This window comes from Mauremys reevesii, linkage group 27, assembly GCF_016161935.1.
Source record: "Mauremys reevesii isolate NIE-2019 linkage group 27, ASM1616193v1, whole genome shotgun sequence".
Classification (NCBI taxonomy): domain Eukaryota; kingdom Metazoa; phylum Chordata; order Testudines; family Geoemydidae; genus Mauremys; species Mauremys reevesii.
Genome location: NC_052649.1, coordinates 2,338,503 through 2,357,186, shown reverse-complemented (window position 1 = coordinate 2,357,186; position 18,684 = coordinate 2,338,503). Strand labels below are relative to the sequence as shown.

The 18,684-nt window shown below is 58.8% G+C and overlaps 1 protein-coding gene across 6 annotated transcripts in view; it reads right to left on the bottom strand.

Annotated features, from left to right (window-relative positions):
• HDAC5 (histone deacetylase 5) overlaps positions 1-18,684 on the bottom strand; it is a 104,155-nt gene that overhangs the window by 61,088 nt on the left and 24,383 nt on the right. For 3 of the 6 annotated variants that reach the window (XM_039516619.1, XM_039516620.1, XM_039516623.1), the window contains exon 3: positions 5,277-5,348. The exons of 1 other annotated variant lie outside the window; for it this stretch is intronic. In XM_039516619.1, coding sequence (XP_039372553.1) covers positions 5,277-5,348 — 72 coding nt within the window. Of the gene's footprint in view, positions 1-5,276; positions 6,009-18,684 lie in introns of those variants that run through there. 2 more of the 6 variants (XM_039516618.1, XM_039516617.1) reach the window with 2 other exon arrangements.

Below are 18,684 nucleotides of genomic sequence, written 5' to 3'. Positions count from 1 at the left end.
ACAGCCTAGTGGGCGGCGTACGTCAGAAGACCCAGGGTCCATTCCCAGCTCTTCCACTGAGCTGATGAGTGACTTCCAGCAAGTCACCTCCCCTCCCACCCCGCAGCTGCATATGAACTCTCTGGGGCCGAGGCCACCTTTCGCTGTGTGTCTGTACAGCACCGAGCACAATCGGGCCTTTAGGTACTTCTGTAACATAAACAAGAGATGGGGAAACCGAGGCACAGAGAGGCCAAATGACTTGCCCAAGGCCACACAGTGAGTCAGTGGCCAGGAATGGAACCTAGGTCTCCTGGTTTTTAGTGCTACAGGCCAGGACCCAGTCCCTGGCCTGCAGCACCTCTTATTGTCCACCATTCCCATCCTCTACCAAGACACTAACCCTGACCGGCAAGATGCTCTGCTATCCCAAACCTGCCTCGCGTGCTGTCTGCTCCTCCCAAACTAGCCCCGGACTCTGCCAGGAGCAGCCAACACACTGTGTGGACCAAGATTCGGTGGGAGCCATCAGATCCAACCCCCTTCTGACTCTTGTGTGTCGCGTGCGAAGCGGCCTGCTGCCCTCCACCCCAGAGCTGGCTGCATTTTAGCTCTGATCGTTTCTGAGGCAGTTTGGAGCAAAAGGCCGTGGAAACGCCATCTCAAAAGTGCCTCTAATTCTGGGGGCCTCGGTTCTTGGGTGCCCCGATTTAAGACACAGACGGTATCTCTACCCTGCACACTGGGCCCGGGTCTGTAAGACCCAGGTTTGTGGCCTTGGCGTTTCCGACCCTGTGCCACAGCGTCCACACTGCATTTTAACCTGGGTTGGCAGTTTCAGCCCTGCTAACACGCCCACACTGCACCACACGGACCTTCGGCCTCGGGTCTGTGACTGAAGCTGCGTGCACCCTGCAAAAGGACGGGGCTGGGACCCGGGCTCTGACAAGCCCCCTAGCAGGGTTCTAGGCCCCAGTCCTGCGTGCTCGCCGATCCCAGTCAGCCTGAGGCGCGTGTGGACGGAAGGGGGGCTTGGACTCAAACCCGAGTCTGGGCTTGGTGTGCAGCAGACGAACCCCAAGGGGGAACCGGGGTTAACTCTTCTGCCATCTTTCCTTTCACCTCCACAATGAAAGGGGAGAGGGACGGACTATCACTTGAAACGTCCCATGTGGAGTCTCCGGCCTTTCCCCCGGCCGCGTGACCTCCTGTTTATCCCAGAAGGTTACAAGGTTTCTATTTGAAACATGTGTTTACATTCCACATTCCTCCCCCTCTAAAAAAAAATCCTTTATTAGCAGCCGTGGCATGGGCCGGCGACGCTGGGCGAGCGCCCTCGGAGATGCCAAGCCGGTGAGATGGCCGCAGCGGCCCTGCATTCCCGGCCCTATGGTTTTGCAGACAGGGTGACTCACGGCTGGCGAACGGCGACTCGTGCTCCTTTTAAACATTCCCACCGAGGGGCTGACGCGCGGGCTTCCCTTGGACACGAGCAGCAAGACGGGGGGGTGTCTCCATGCCGCCCCCCGCCAGCGCTGCATGATCAGAGGCACCGCGTCCGTTTCCATGACCGGAGGGAACCCGTCCGGGACACGCTTTGTAACTTCACCGCTTAGCAGGGCTCAGAGCCCGAACGCCCCCCCGTTCAGCGCCTCCCCCGGGTGACACGCGCCGACCAGCCCACAATCCAGAGCCCGCAGGTTGCTGCGCTCTGGGGAACCGCAGGCTGAACAGTTACAGGGCTGGACAAAGGCCGAGGCGCAGGGCGGGCGTAACAAGCTCGCGGTGGGGCAGGGCAGGGGACTGGGAGCACAGACCTAGGTTTAATCCCCAGCCCTGCCACTGCCTTGCTGTGTCTCTCTGGGCAAATCACTTTCCCTGCTTCTGCGAAAGGGGGAGTAGGGATCTCTGCCTCTCTTTGAGGCCCGTGGATGGGCAGGGTCAGACCGTATTGACCAGCTTCTGTCTACAGGGCGGCATGAATTAAAGGGCAAACGCTGCAGTACATATGTGAAGGGAGGGGCAGTTAAACTGCTTCGATTTTGTTGTCCCGGGAACGTGCCTGACTGGTGGCTACTAATATTCTATCCAATAAAGCTCTAGGCAGGCTCCAGCTGGGACCACCTCCGTTCTTGGAGAAAACGGGGGGGTCTCTGCGTTACCCCTGCACTGGCTGGGAAACCACATCTGATCAGAGCCCCCAAGCCGAGCGGCATTGTGACCCGGCGCACGGGGTCGCTGGGCCATTCTGGGTTGGCCCATCCACCCCTCCATAGACGGAGAGGCGGATGGGCCAGATCTGACCCCGTGCGCCAGGTCACAACACCCGGGGCAAGGAACTGGGCCCAGACCCGGGGGGCAGGAGCTGCTGCTGTGAGGCGAGTGCAGATCAGGTTCGATCACTTTTCAGCACCTCCCCCACTACTGTCTCGTGAATATTGATGGAGCAAAACAACATTATTTGGTGACCTTTCTGTGGCTTACTGGTTCCCCCCCGCACCCCTGCCATGAAATTTACTAAAAAATACAGTGACAAAGTCATAACCTTGCCCAAGATGGATTTCTAGGCACATCTTTGCGTTCACCTGCACACCAGAACCGGCCCACTTTGAAAGGACCAGGATCGTGCCCACGTCCCGCCCCCAGCCCATCCTGAGAGCGTCTCCAGGTGACTCCGGTGATAACTGAACACCTGGCCATGGGATAGGGTAGGCTCAGGATCTTGTGCTCAGGTAGGCGTCCGGCCTCTTGTGCAAAACCAGGCCACGGGAACATGAGATCGGCCAGACTGGGTCAAACCAAGGGTCCGTCCAGCCCAGTGTCCTGTCTTCTGACAGTGGCCAATGCCAGGTGCCTCAGAGGGAATGAGCAGAACAGGGAAGCATCAAGTGATCCATCCCCTGTCACCCACTCCCAGCTTCTGGCAAACAGAGGCTAGGGACACCGTCCCTGCCCAGCCTGGCTAATAGCCATTGATGGACCTGTCCTCCAGGAACTTATCTAGTTCTTTTCTGAACCCTGTTACAGTCTTGGACTTCACAACATCCCCTGGCAAGGAGTTCCACAGGTTGACTGTGCGTTGTGTGAAAAAAGCTCACCCTGCGAGTCCTGCATCAAAACCCATCACTTCCCACGGAGCCACCGCATCCAAGCAGAGTCCGACCAAGTCCCAGCCAGGCTGCTTTACAACTTGTAGTAATCAGGCACCCGAATCCTGACGCACACGCACACACACACACACGCACCAGCAAATCCTCCCAGAGCCAGGGGATCTGGCCAGCTGCAAACTCCACCAGGATTAGGTAACGCTGACATAACTACCTGCACTTCAGCCAGCCCTGCACCCTCTCGCTTGCTTATCCTTGTTACACACCTTCACTCATCCATTTGCCACGCCAGGCACTGACGGGCCAGCGCGTCTCCTAGCCTGTTGCGGACGGCTCTGCGCCATCACAAGGCGACGGGCTTCTGTGTTTCTCTCCCGCACCCCCACGCCCCTCTGCTGACCCCCCACCCCATTTTCCTTTGCCCTGCGAGCGCCAGCTCCAAATTCCACGTCCCGGCTGATACAAGGGCATGGCTGTGTCACGGAGCCCTTCTTCGTGATGAGAGGGGAGGGCAGAGAAGGGGGGGAGATTCTGAGAGGAGGACAGCTACAGGAGGGGTGGGGGCAGCCCAGCGGTTCGGAGGCATCTCCCAGCCCAGGGAAGGAAGGAAGGGAGTTGTTGCTATTAACATCTCAGGTACCCGAAGGCAGCGGGGCTAAAATGGAAGCTGACGCTGCCCACTTGAGATCCGGCGCTGCAGGGGGCTCTGGCTGCAGAAGCCAGTTGCCAACGGGCACTGAATGGGCTACAGGCCAAACTGGAAGAGGGGAGAAATTAGCTCCCTTCTGCCTTCAGAGGAGGATCGAAGATCTCAGGGAGCCAGAGGTGGGGGTGGTAAATCAGGGCAGAACGTCCCGGCATCCACCCCTCTGCTCCGGTCGCTGACAGATCAACCCTCCCTGCTCCCAGGGGCCCATGCTGGAAACTGACGCTCCACGCGATCCTCATTCCTCAAGCGCTGCTGGGGAGTTCGAAAGCCAGAGCCCCTCGCCCTGAGGTGGCCGGCAGCGAAATGAACCCCTTCACGGGGAACGCCGGACAACGAGGCGTGCGTGAAGGGATGGGAGCCGCGCCCCGCTGAACGCTCCAAGCCCCGGGCGCATCGTCCCTCCACGCAAGGTCACGCGTCGCTCCCACCCACAAACTCAACCTCAAGAGACCCAGCCCCCTCCACGGACACGCCGCGATGGATCGCGCTTCTCCCGCCGCAGGGGAAACCGGGCCGCCACCTCTCCGGGCCAACGGTCATTGAGTGGCCCATTCGGCAGCTGCCAGCTGTGCCATCTCAGAGCCAAAACCACAGCAGTGGACACTGTTGTGGGCCACCACCCACCCAGGTCCCTATCTAGGGCCAGCTGTGTCCTGAGCACCCAATCCAAAGCCCACTGCAGTCACTGGGGCGGGAGGGTGTCTTGGGAGGGGCAGCGGGGGCTGAATCCCTGTCGCGATGAGAGAGCCAGCTGCTCAGTTGTAAGGACTCAACGGAGCTACATCGATTTACAGCAGCTGAGGATCGGGCCCAGGCTGACACTGCAGCTGGCTGGCTCAGGGACGTGGCAGGAGCTGGAATATCACGGGGCCGCCATCAAATCAACCCATGCGCTGACGGCTACTGCCAGGGAAAGGAAAAGGCTGCTTGGCAGAAACACCTGCTGGCAGGTAAGTCCGTCCCGGATTCCCAGTGTTTTATGCAGCTTCCGAGCACCTTAACCCCAGAGCGAAGACTATACGTATCCAAAGAAAAGCCACATGGCATTATGAAACCCTGACCATCTGCCTGGTGTAAACCCCACTCCGAGCAACTCCCGCACTGCCGGGAGCCGAGCGGGGCTTGGCACACATGGCAGGATCGTGCCCTAGGACTAGAATTCCCACGAGAGCTCAGCAACCAGAATCGGGGCCTGATTTCCAAAAGGGCACGTGGGTCAGAGCACCCTTTGGAAAACCTGCCCCGGCGCACCGGCGTTGAGCCCTCGAAAACCAGCCCCTGGGCAATCTGATAAACTCGGCTCCATGTTTGCAACACTGTGGGCCCAATCCTACGAGAGGCACAGTGCCCTGCACTGATGGAGTGGCCCCTTGGCAGGATCGGGCCCCCACCAATGCCAGAGGCGCCTCCCGCTCCATGCTAGAAGCTCGGGGCAATCAACAGCGTTGCCAGGGCTGTATTAACGATCACGCAGCACTCACCTGCCACGGGGAGGCCATGGAGCGGAGTCCGCGAAAGGAGCTCCAGCGACTGCTCGCGTCCGGCTACCCCATCTGAAGAAAAACACGATTCGCTCTCGTAAATAGTCTGCAACATCGCGGGGAGCAGCATGCCAGGACCAACTCTGACACCAGCTACCGCAGGGGCCGGCAAGGCAATCCACGCTGGCTCCCTTCCCTGGCCCACCTTCTCCTTACAAGCTGGCGCGGGGCAAGGGAGCTTTCCTTCGCCCAAGGAGGGAGGGGTCCGTTGTGCCGAGTTTCAGCCGAAAACCATCAGACATCCCCCCCCCACACACACACCCCCAAAGAGCAAAAGGCAGTGGGTCTCCCAGGAAAAGTTAAAGCATCCGAGTCAGCGAGCAGCGTTCGACAGCAACCCCAAAAAGATTCATCTGCTGGGCCAAAAAAAAAATAAAATAATATTCAAATCTTGCAACAACAACAAAAAAATCCAGTCACTGTTTATGCCAACTGCAGACAGCAGAGGCTGGGCGTGGGAAGGGCCCGCTGTTCCGGAAGGGGGTCCAGCCGCTAGTCTAGAGAAGGAGGGTTTCACATCTCAAGGCGCTGTCTGATTCACTCCGGCAGGCAGCTCCCCGCCCGGGAGGAACGGCACGGATCAGGCATTTGCACAGGAACAGAGACGGGAGCTGGCTCCCGGCGTCACCGAAACACGCCCGAGCTAAGATGTCCTGCGAAGCAGAAGGGCCTGGGTTTGCCCGCGAAGCCCTTTGCTAATTGCGCCACCGACAATTCCCTTGATCTGATTTTTCTTCTCTCCCATCCTTTCCACCAAGGGGGAGAGCAACTGCCCAGGGTGACCTGAAATAGAACTGGAGGGGAGGAGCCAGCTATAAATAGCCCCGTGCTCAGGGAACTGGGATTGTTCCTGCCGAAGGGGCTGCCTAGCAGATGAAGCCTTTACCAAGGGGGTCAGTGGAATAGATTCCCGGGGGGGGGCTGAGAGCGCTGCCAAACAGAGCCAGGAGAGAGACAGATCTGATGGGGGGGGGGAAACACGAGAGGAGAGGGCCAAGGAAAGAGAGGGGCGGAGAGAACAAGTTAATTTCTATTCTTTGCCCCTAGTCTGAAACTGATTAGATCAGCGGAAGGTCTACAGGGGTTCCGACCCCAGAACAGCATTCGCTAACCCCAGACCCCAACACTCAACGGTGACCCCCACCTTCCCGCCCCCAGACAACCCCGACCAGCCCCTCTGCCCTCCAACCCCACCCTTCAACCCTGACCGCCACTCCCCAACCCCAAACCTGACCCCCCCAACCCCAGACTGGAGGAAATGAATCCAATCTAAACAAATCCAAAAAACTAAACCCTCCCCCAGGTTCTGAACCCCAAAAGGGGGCAGGGCCAGAGACCCCACGAAATGCACTAGGGGCTTGGCTCTTGATTTGATGCAGAAGGTGCTCAGATACCACGGTGAGGGGCAGCAACTCAGACCCAACAGGCAGAGAGGAGGGACTAACAATAGCAAACAGGCCTGGCTAACTAACCCTAACCCGGCTGCACTCCTGGGCGGTGGGTTTCATAGGCACAGGAAGGCTCTGCCTCCCCAAACAGCCTAACATCCCCCGGCCCATGCTCCAGCTCCACCCCCAGACCCCAACCTGCCTGCCCGTCCCTTTGTGCCAGAGGCGGGGGAACGCAGCCTGGGGGCCGTGGTGCACCCCCGGGGCCGTGCCACGCCGTCCGTCCTCCCAGCGCGCCGGCCACACCTCCTGCTCGTCCACCTGCCCAGCACCGAGGTTGGGGGCACTCTGGCCGCCCACCCACCCAGCGCTGAGGCTGGCAGCTGGGCCGGGGAGGCCAGCTGGCCGGGGGTCAGACCCGGTGGCGCGGCCTGGGGAGGCTCGGGCATGCCAGCCAGGGGTAGGGCTGGGCGATGTGGCCCAGCACTCGGGCCGGGGGGACTGGGGCTGCGCTGCCCGGCTCTCCGGGGGCGCTGGGCAGGGGTCAGCAGCCACAATGGGGGCTGGGCTCGGGTGGGTGTGGAAGGGGCGGGGCTGGGGGGGTTGCCTCCCCAAGCCAGGGGTTCACTTCGGGGCTAGCGAGGGCAGAGCAGGGCAGTGGCTAGGACCCAGGCCCTGGAGTTGGGGGAGGGGGGTTTGGTGGGTCTAGGTTGTTCGTTCTAAGCGATCATCTGATGGAACAAAAACGACCCTTGACAACGGGCCAGGAACCTCCGGCCCTAGCTGGGTCTCCAGGCAGGCACCCACAGCCAATGGCTGCTACTGAAAACTTAGGAGCCCGGCGCCCTCCCCCCAGCCAGGATGCAGGGGAGAACACAGGGGCTTTGCCGCAGGAAGGAAGGTCCCCGTAGGGGAAGGCGGCTTTGCGTTCACTCCTTGCTCAGCAGGCCGAGCCCGGAGCCAAGCCACTCCCGGCTTCGTTAAACCCGTGGCCGGGCCCTTCGCCAGCGAGCGGACCCAGCCGCAGGGAGCCTAGGGACGCACCGGGGAGACGGAGGCTGCCCCGGGCCGTGAGGGACGCAGCTGCCGAGCGTGGGAGCTCAGGAGCCGGCCTGGCCCTCAGCAGGGGCAGATCTGGAGCTCAGAGCATCGCCCACCCCGCGTGGGGCTCAGAGCAGTGGCAGCTCCTCCCCGATTTAGCCACAGGGAGCACCCCGCAATCTGCTCCAGGGCTTCGCCTGCACCCCCCGGCCCTGCCTGCCTAACAGCCCCGGGAGACTCTACCCCTCACACCCGGACACCACTGCACCGCGCAGCCTCTCCCGGTCTCCCACCTCCCGCTTCTCGGAGCCCGCGGATTGCTGCGGCAGGAGCAGCTCACGCCCTTATCACGGGCAGAAGCCCCCAGCTGGCAGAGCTCACGCAGCAGCCCCTCCCTGACCCGCTGTCGTGGCAGGCGGGGGTCTGACAGTGAGTGGGTTCTTCTTCCTCTGCTGCCAGGGCTGTGCAGGGGGACAGGGCCAAGCCTGCACGGGACGCCCCAAACGCAGCCCCCCCCAGACTCCACCTCGACGTGGCCTCTTGCTTTTGTTTTTGCACGGAAGGCCAGCCGGGCTGAGTAACTCAAGCCACCGCGTGAGGCTTGCAAAGGCTCCTTCCCAGAGGCCCTAATTGCCCCGGACATTAAGCCGCATCAGCGCTGCCAGAAATAACCCCCCAGGTTGTGCCGGGAAGGGAAAATCTCTGCGTGGGAATTAGTGGCAAGCCGGGAAAGCAAGCGTGCAGCTCTCGCAGCGGCTCCCACAAGGCAACGGGCCCCGCCAGCAACCTGCCAGGGGGATCGGAGAAGCATCTTCACCTGGCCACCCCTATCTACAGAGCCCGGAGAGGTGCATGATGGGAAAGTTCCACCCCACGTTTCGCAGCACGCCTGAGCCACAGGGCCAAAACTACTCACGGGGGTCAAAAAAAATGCTCCTCCCTGCCCCAGTCTCAGGCTGAGGAGCCCCTGCAAAGCACCCCCCGGGGGGGAACGCGTTGGGGGCTGGGCTCTAGCAACATCTCTTCTCCAGGGCTGAGCTACTGGCCCACGGGCTCCTGGGAATGGGGTGGGGGCCAATCTTCTGCTGGAGCAAATTCTTGTGGAGCGGCACGTGTTTACACCAGCACTGAATCTGGCCTCCTTGGGGCTTGTCGTGGGGACTGACTGGCCGCAGGGGTTGCGATGCCGCACCGGGCCAAACGCACCATGAATGACGCGGCTCCCGGCAGGGCAAACGCTGGGATCCTTGTGGCACATCCCGCAGCACCTTCCCGTGAAGCCCGCAGGAGACTGGGCCTTGGCTCAGGGGGAGCCGCGGGGACTTGGTGCCTCTCTCCTCTAGGTCACGGCTCCGACTCCAAGCCGAAGGTGGGAGGGACCGAAAGTCGTTACCCCGCGCTGGCCGACGCGGTGTGCGAAATTAAGGGAGGCTCTTAGCGGACCAGCATCACGAAAACCAAAGACACCCCGTGCCCCACATTGGCCAATGACTGCATGGGACAGGGAGACTTCACTCCCCCCCATCCACTGGGGTCCCCTCCAGGACCGAGGGCAGATATACTGGCGGGAGAAGCTTGCTGTCCTGCTGCCCCGATGCACCCGTCCTGGGGGACGCTGCACGCCACGCTGGCGGGCGCTCAACACAGTGCGATACTCACACAAGGCGCTGAGTGCGGCAAAGCCAACCTCAAAGTGTTGCTCAGATCAGGTCTGTGCAGCACCTGGCGCCAAGGGAGCCTGGCTCCACGACCAGGGTAATACAAATCAATAATAGTACTGTGGCCCCAGGACCCTTCTAGCGGAGCCCTGGGTGAAAAATCCAGGTTGCCTACATCAATACAGACAAGCCATCACCCTCAATACCCACTGATCCTTCCCATTCCCCGCTCCATCTTCCCCCCCCCACCCATCCCATGTTTCCTGCCCCAGACAACCGCCTAGACAGCAGATCCAGCCTTTGGCAAAGGTGCCCATGGAAACAGACCCGGGGATCACCTTTCAGGGCCCCATACCCCGCGTGCTCCCAGGCTGGCTCAGGCTCCACGTTCTGCGGCGGGGTTTGAATTTCTGACCCGGCGCAGCAAAGGGGACGCTGGTTTATTTCTCAGCGTGTTAATCCGAACCCTAGACTTTTAATAGCAGGGTTATTTATGGGCCGTTCCCCCCCCCGCGCAGCAGTGCACTTTTGGAGTTGACGTCAGCCGAGCTATTCCTGCGGCTGCAAACGGGCGGGAGGCCACAGGCTATTTTCTCCCCTCGGCGCAGTTGACCCCCGCGGCTCACGTCAAGGTCCAGTGTTGCAACACCAGCGGCAGGCAGGGCGCTCGGGATCGGCCCCCCCGCCAGCTCTTGGGGGAAGGGGACGCCAGGCCCGCCCTGCAGCCATGCTTTGCACCTCAGCGGAGATCTTGGGAGGTTTCTCTCCTAAACTGCTTGTTGGCAGGGCAGAGCGGTTCCAGGCTAAACACTCCGTGCAGGGGAGTCTCAGTACAAGGAGGGGGATAATCCAAAGCAGACCCAAACACCAGCCTCCACGGCAGGCTGCTCTGTTCAGCGGACTGGGCGTAACTGATGCGTGCAGCTCTGGGGCAGGCTGCGTTCCAGGAGCTCAGTGCAATTCAATGGACCTCAGGGGCAGGGTCCACCCATGGCAGGGGCGAGCTTGGCTCTCGCAGCAGCCGCATGCTCGGAGCGTCACAGAATGAGCCCGCCAAGCTGCGGCCGAGGAAGCTATGTGGCGCAGGGCGGGCTGACCTTTTAAGGGGCACTGCCTCTGGGTGACGGGGCTGAGGCCAGGGATCCGGCCATAGCCGGCAGGTCAGCTGGTCCTTGGATAAAAGGCCAAGATGCAGCCCAGCTGGGAGCGAGCCATGCAGGGAAGGACCCCCTAGGAGAGCCTGGGGCAGGGCAAAGGAGCCGATGGATGGGGAAACTCTTGTGAGCTGGAGAAATACAACTCACCCCTAAAGAAAAGGGCCTGAAATCCTGCTGCTGCTGAGGGTGTGATCTGTGGCTCTGACCGGCCCGCTGGCCTTACCGTTCCCACCATTTGCCACCCTAGGACAGAAAAGCACCAAGCAAACCCACAGCTGCCACCAACTTCAACCTCTCACGATCAGGCCCGCAGTAACTGATCCGCGGAGCCCACGAGCCGGGGGCCCTCCCGGCCCAGGGATTTTCAAAGCTGCCCACTAGGACTCAGGCAGAGTCATGAAGGGGTTAAAACATCCCCCCGCCCAACTCACTGCAGAGACACCAGCTGTTACTGGAGGCGCCAAATGTTAGTTCCTTGGAGCTGGTGACTTGAGGGGTATCAGAGGCCCCCACGATGGTTTCACCCATCCCCACAGCCCTGTATGCTACTTCCCACGTACACTCCGGGTCAGCACATCTTTTCCCCCTGGCCGGCCCCACCCCGTCCTAACCAATTCCTCCCACATGCCAAACACCCACCGGCCAGCTCATTCGCCAGCCAAAACGCGCTCTGGCACAAGGCACGGTTTGCCTGCGGAACTCACTGCCACTGGACACCACTGCAGCCGACCGCTGAGCACAATCGCAAAGGGGATTTGAGAAGCGTATGCGGGAGGACAGCAATAGCTAGAGTCCTCACCATCCATACCGAAATAATCTGGCGAGCTTGGGAAAGGGCTGCACACGCTCCCGCTTCATGGACGAGGCGTAGGGGGTCAGGAGGAAAAATTCCCCGAGGGCAGGTCTGCCTCCTGCAAAGCTCTTTCCTCTAAGCAGGTGGCACCGCTGTTGAAGATGGGCTGCATGAACCACGACATTAGAAACACAACCCACACCAAACTGCAACAGGCTAATCCGCCACCGAAGATCAGAGCGCCCAGGTGGGTAAGGTGCGGGGCACTGGGATGCCACAAGGCTCTGGCTCTCGCAGCTGGGGAGCTAGAGAGCTCGCACCACGCCGCTCCCATCTGCGGCAGGGAGAGGCGGCTTTCCAGACAAGTGGGATTTGCCTGTGAGCTACGAAAACAGTGTTCTAAAAATACTGCGCTGCGTTGAAAGGGGGAAGGGAAGAACCCGAACGGCCCTGGCAGGCCACAAAAGCCATAGAGGACACCTGCATGGAAAAGGGACCAGCCCCTGCTGCATCGACCCAGCCCCCCTAAAAAAATACCCTGGAACTCCCAGCACCTGGGGGGCTCGCTCAGTCTGGAGCGGAAATATGGGACCGTGGGGTTTATTTTATTTTTTTGCTCTTTTGTGGTTTTATGGAAAAGCAACCACGGGTGCGAGCCATCAAATCCGGAGCCTGATTTGAGTCGTCCCAAACTTCAGAGGGATTTGGATTAGAGAGCTGGCGTTCGTGGGGTCCAGGGGTTGGAGGAAGGGGGACTGGGAGTCGGGACTCTTGGGTTCTAGGCCCAGCTCTGGGAGAGGACAAGGCTCTGGGGTTCAGGAATGGAGTTCAGGGGGGAGTGGGGTCTAGTGGTTAGAGCAAGGGGGCTGGGAGGCAGGACTCCTGAGTTCAATTTCCAGCTCATGGATGGGAGTGTTGTTTAGTGGCCTTATGGAGCCCTGAATTCTATTGCCAGAGGTCGCAATAGCCTAGTGGTTAGAGCAGAGGACTGGGCGTCAGGACTCCCGCGCTCTCTTCCTTGCTGCTCAACCTCGAGCAAGTCACTTCCGTGCCTCACCTCTGTGCCTCAGTTTCCCCAAAGCGGGGACGATGCCGCTGACCCACCTTGGTGAAGTGCTTTGAGGTCTACATGTCATTGCTGGTTTGGCGATCCGTGAGGACACCAGTTAGAACATCGAATGAACGGCAGCGTTGGGCAACCTCTGATGCACACACCAGAAGGAAAGTGTGTTTGTTTCTGACGCATTCAGGGAAGTAGGATTCGTAGGTGTCGGTTCCTATTGGTGCGGGCCGAGTCTTTATGTTCCTTGACTACGCCATCCCAGGCCCTGCTTTGAAGTGCTGGTCCCTCCAGGCTGTGTCGCTGGCAGCCCAGATGTCACTGGAATTCCCACTGGATAAATTACAGGGTGGGTTTGACGACAATCCAGTAGTGATGAATATAGAACGGAGGACAACAGCTGGAAAAAGCCCACAGCTAACAAAACAACACACGTTAGCGGGCGCTGGCTTGGAACCTACAGATCTCAAGAATCACTAGCTGGCTCAGCCAAATCTTCTGCTACATAAATTATGCCAAGACAGATTCTCCTGCACGCTGGGATGGATTGAAAACTGTTAAAATGACCGGCTCTCACTTCAATTTGGAAGGGGTTACCTGGTCCTGCTGGCAGGCTAGGGCCTCTGTAGGGAAGCAGCTGTGTGAGCAGAGTCAGTTTGCAGAGAGCCAACCTGGCGTAAGGCGGCGGGAGCTGCGCCTCACTGCTTTAGGGAGCAGCCTGCTTTGTCTCTCTCTGATGGGGCTCCTGTGTGTTATCATTCTGAATTCTAAGAACTAAAGTTGTGTTATGTTCTGACAACATCCAGCAGCTTCCGGGGGCCAGAGAATTCCCTGCATAGAAGGACGGAGGGCCAACAATTGGCCATATGCTCCCCCGGACACCTGCAGCTCCCAGATCAGGGGCATGCCAGAGGTGGGGCCAGGTCACAGTACATCAGGGCCAAAAGGGGACTCATCCTTAGAGCACATCCCTCTGGAGATTCTAGGCAGTGACACAGCCACAGGCCGCCCTCGGGGCTGCTCTAATCTACGCCCAGACGGGCCCAGAAATCCAGGTAGTGCAGAGATGCCTTCAAGCGACAGCCTGCTGCTTTGCCTCTAAGAGGCGCTGCACAGAATTGGGGCCCCTTGAAAATGGCAAGGCTGGGAGGCTCAAGGGGATGGGAAGGGAACTAACAGCCTCTCCCCTCTAGCTCACGGGCTGCAGGAGAGCTCAGCCCGGGTCAGCGACTGAACGCTGACCCTCGGCCTCCAGAAACCACCTGCGTTCAGTCAGAACAGCTCAGCCTTCGCGCCAGGAGCAAAACCAGACCGAATCAGTCCCCCCCCCAGTGCCTCGGGGCACGGGCGTGAATGCAGCTGGCAGGATGCAGAGCGCACAGCATGAGTTTCAGCACAAGCTAGATGGGCCAGCGTGGCCCCCGGGGTGCGTATCCGGCTCTCTGGCCCACGCCGAGCTCTTTACGTGGCTATTCTTAGCCGCGCTCGCTGGATTCAATGGCCAGCTTTGGGTGCCCCACCGGACCCTAAACGCCCCACGGTGGTGGGACACCTTGACGGCACTTCAAGGCCAAGCAGCCGTCAGGCCAGGAGCAAAGACGACTCCTCTTGCTCCAGATCCAGGCCCGCAGGGAGAGTTTGCCCACGCTGGGGCAGGCTGGCGCCTTTCAGCCCCCGCCCCCCGCCCCTTTGTGGTGAGACAGAGACCCTGACACCTGCCTGCCTAGCTTCCAGGGCACCTCTCCCCACAGCTTTTCCTTCACACTTTCCCTGTCTGGGGTCTCACAAGGTCGTGGCTAAGATAGGGGCCATCCAGAAGGAATGGGGGTAGGGGGGACGGGACACCCTCAGACTGGGGGTCTATTTTCTGGTCTCTCCTCCATTCCTGCATCAGGGCAGAGTTCCTGCAGGCAACTCGCATTGCCTCCTTGAACTGATCCGGCGCCAATTCCCCATTTGAGGGGGCGGGCCTTCGGCTTTGACAGGCTCCATCCACCCACCCTCCCAGGGTTTACCAGGCCTGCACCTTCCACCAGCACAGAACGTACCGGACAGACAGAGGGGACAGACCAACCGACCTCGGAGCTGGCTGGCCCTGGGCAGAGCCCCGGGCTGGCCGATCAGACGGGGGCTTAGCCACGGCGAAGGATTTTAAAAAACCCAAAACATTCAAATAAAGCCATTCTGCAATGTGATCTGGGTGTTGGAGCCGAGCTCAGAGGGTGCATCTGAGCCTCAAGCCTCTATGCACAACCCTACAGCAAAATCCTTCTTCCCCCCGCCCCCCCCACTTTTTAGATCCAATTACAAAGCTAATTGGCTTAGCGTAACTACTGCTTAGACTAGAGTCTCTCCTCTCCTGCAAAGCTCTGTCACACACACACAGCCCCCAGCCAGCTGCTCCAGTCCCGTCCGCAGGCAGAGTTCTAGATCCCTTCACAACACACCCAGGGATGGGGGCCCCCGATCCTGCCCTTCCAGCCCCCGGGGAGCCAAAGTTTCGCGATGGCCCTTGCCCAAAAGAGCTTCTGCTCTGATGGATGCCCACAGAGCAGACAGGATGCCCTGGAGCACCCAGGGGGAACCAACCCTACCTCAGCTGCTCCGGTGCCGATCTGGGGAAGCCAGCGGAGCCGCAGTGGTGTCAAACCAGAGCACGGTCCTCCTGGCATAATTCATGTGGCCATCACCAGACGAAAGTTGCGCCCTCTCCCAGGTCCACAGATGCCAAGGCTCACACGCTCTGGTGTTGTCCCTTAAAAGCCCCAGCTCCTGGAGTCCCGAGAGTCTCACGGAACCCAGGCTTTCCTTTTAAAAATAAACATGTTTCTAGCTCTCGTGATTGTGGGAAAAGGCTGGACAATAAAACACGCCTGAAGGCTCCAAACCCAGGAAGCCGATAGAGAAAAAGAACCAAACGTTTTTTCATTTTTAGGGGAAAAAAAAATCAATCTGGTTTTGAAGCCAATCGTGATTTGTGTGGAGCCTGACTCTGAAATTGTGAAGCCTGGCTTCAGTGGGGCAATGCTGCCCCAGACCTGGAGGAAGGCCATGGGGAACAAGGCCCTAGGTAGGGAGAGAGGACAAACTCCCCGTGGCCTTCCTCCAGGTCTGGGGCAGCATTGCCCCACTGAAGCCAACACAGAGCCAACTGGGGTAAGACCTTGGCGACACACAGATGTAGCATCTCAACCGGCCAGTGCAAGCTAATCCTATGGCAGTCAGCTTTAAACCAATATAAGCACCTCCACCCAGGGGCTCGCATCAGAGACCCAAGACATCTCCTGCCCTTGTTCCTTCAGGTCCCCAGAGAATTCCTACCAGCTGGTGGTTTGAGCTGCTCCAATCCCAGTTCCGCCCATCTCTGTGTTTACCCTCCGCTCCCTTTCTGCTTCCTTTGGCGACTCCCACACGGCCTTTTTAGCTCTCCCGACATCTAGCCCCTGTGGGTTTCCTCCCGGTCTCACCTGGTGGCATCATTGAGGTGTGCAGGGCAGTGGGGAATCAGACCCCCGGGGCAGCTCTGGCTGGTGGATTTTGGATGGGACCGGTACAGCACAGAGCCGGACACAGCTGCAGAGCCGACACCCGGCCCCGGTTCGCCACAGGCACTCTGTGACCCAGCGGCCATTTCCCGTTGCCGTCTCAACAGCGACAGGGATTATCATAGAATCTCAGGGTTGGAAGGGAACAGCAGAGATCTCTAGTAGTCAACCCTCCAAAAAAGGACAAATCCCGAGGAGATTTTTTTTTTTTTTTTACCCCCCCTAAATGGCCCCCCCAGGATTGAACTCACACCATGGGGGTTTAGCAGGCCAATGCAAACCAACCACTGCTGCCAGCCTCAGAATACTGCCTGGGCCGTATGACAGGCCCTGCTGCACGAACCCTCCCCACTCCTAAGGCCGCGTGCCGAGAAAGCCGGGCCCGGCCAATGGGGGATTCTGTTCAACAAGCCAACATGGTTCGGGCTACTCAGCGAAAGAAACGGGGACACCTAGCTCGAGCGAACTAACTCCAGTCACAAAGCTAGTGAAGACAGGGCTGTGGGTGGTTTGCACACAGTCGAGTTCCACACGCGCCTTGAAACTGACCCGCTAACTGGGGTGACACCACACTGCCTTGTCTCCACCTGAGTTACAAGCACACCCGCAGCAGCTGATTTAAAGGAAGGCGATTTAAATCACCTGGTGGAACGCCTCAATGTAAATAACTGATTTTAATCAGCTCTAAAACGCAACCAGAGCTGTCCGGAGTGGAGCGCTGGTAAATATCTTAAACCCCTGGGGGGGACCGCGAGTTGATTTCAGGAAGTCCGCAGGGCCCCGTGGCTGAAACTCCGAGCCCTGGCAGCATCCTCCCCCATTGGAGCTAAACCCTCGAACCCTGGCACTGGCCCCCCACCCCATCCCCACAGGACTAAAGCCCTGAGACCCCCCGCCATACCACAGCTGAAGCCCAGCACCCCAAAAGGGGGGGGCACGGAAGAGGGGCTCCAGGAAATAATCTATGAGAATTTAAGCCTTGATTTTAATCAACTTTTCCATTTGTACTTCAGTTATTTGCTAAAGAAAGACGCCGTCTCACTGGTTGTCATAACCATTAAAACAGGCTGATTTACAGCCAGAGCCTTTGCACTAGCGGTGGAACATCTTTTCACAGGCTAGGCGGGTCGCCTGTAACTACAGACCCATTTATTTAAGCAATTACACTGCTTCGCATTTTCAGATGTGTATGAATTGCACATGTTTTGTCTGGTTCACCATGGTGAGACATTGCCTATTTACTAGGGAATTAAGTTTGGGCTCACGATTGGTGTCACAGTGCATCAGTGTGTGTGTGTGTGTGTGTGTGTGTGTGTGTGTGTGTGTGTGTGTGTGTGTGTGTGTGTGTGTGTGTGTGTGTGTGTGTGTGTGTGTGTGTGTGTGTGTGTGTGTGTGTGTGTGTGTGTGTGTGTGTAAGGAGTTTAGGCCTTATCTTTTGTTTTAAATTCAGATTTCATTTTAAACAAGAAAAAAATATAATTTAAATAAACAAAAAAAAAATCTGATTTAAAATTTTAAAACCCCTCAATCTTTATCCACCCTGGAGCACACTGTTGCTAGCGAAGACAAAGTCTGAGACACCGAGGGCCTGATTCGCACCCACAGGTACGACTGACACCAGCAAGAGCTGCGGAGGTATCTCACGTCGGGTTCCTAATTCAGCCACCACTCTTGAGAGATGTTGGCCGGTCCCTTCACCCCCTCACACTGCAACCAGGATTCACGCTGGAAGGGTAGGTCGACCCTGCGCTCAGAGGGTGACCGCCGCAGTGTAGACACACTTCCGCTGGCTTGATCTAGATCAAACCTCTGCTTGCAGTGCAAACATCCTTGCTCCAGTCGTTAAGGTGCTTGTTTGGGACTCTGGAGATCAGGTTCAGTTCCCCGCTCCCGGCGCAAGTCACGCAGCGTATGCGCCTGAGTCTGTGCAGCCGGTCTCCGAGACTCGCTGCTGCTTGCTGCGTAGACAGACCTTAGTCTCTCGGGGCCCGAGGGCCCCATGTGGAATGGGGGGAGACCAGCCCGCCCTGCCTGGCAGGGGTGCTGGGCGGATTATAGGTTGTTAGGTGCTGCAGTGCCCTGCTAACTGGAGTCTGGGCCTGTTTCAAGTCACCCACTAGGACGGTTTCTGGAGATGGGCTCAAGCAGTTGCAATCTAGGTTCTGATCCTAAGATCAAGGATCAGGCCCAGCGCGGTGGTTCTGGCCCGTCCCTAACTGCCCCAGTGTTTATTTGTAATGGTTTTCTAGACTTTAAAGGCAGTCTCCCCCGTGCTTTTCTTCTTCTCTTTCCCGGTGCCTCTCGCATCTTTTCCCGAAACACAAATCCGCCTCTTCGATCCAACCTGGGTCACTCAACCTAGGAGCTCACAGCAGTGCAGTGTCTCCCCCTGCTGGGGAACAAGAGATACTCCAGTCCAAGGAGATTCTTAATACTGAACGGCATGCCCAGATGGGAACCTGAAATCCACGAGGCGGCTATAACCCAGGCAGTGCGAACATCCCCGCCTCTCCTCAGACCTTGGAAAGCCGGCAAGGAGCCAGGGGGTGCTCCCAAGTTAGAGGAGCTTGCAAGTCTATTGGCCTTTCTGCTGAGATCAAGATGCCAACACCTCTCCGCTGACGGGCTGTCACAGCCTAGCCAGGCCTGCTTCCAACAGGAAACCCAGGGGAGCGATGCTCCATCACCCAAAGCATGCTGGAAGGG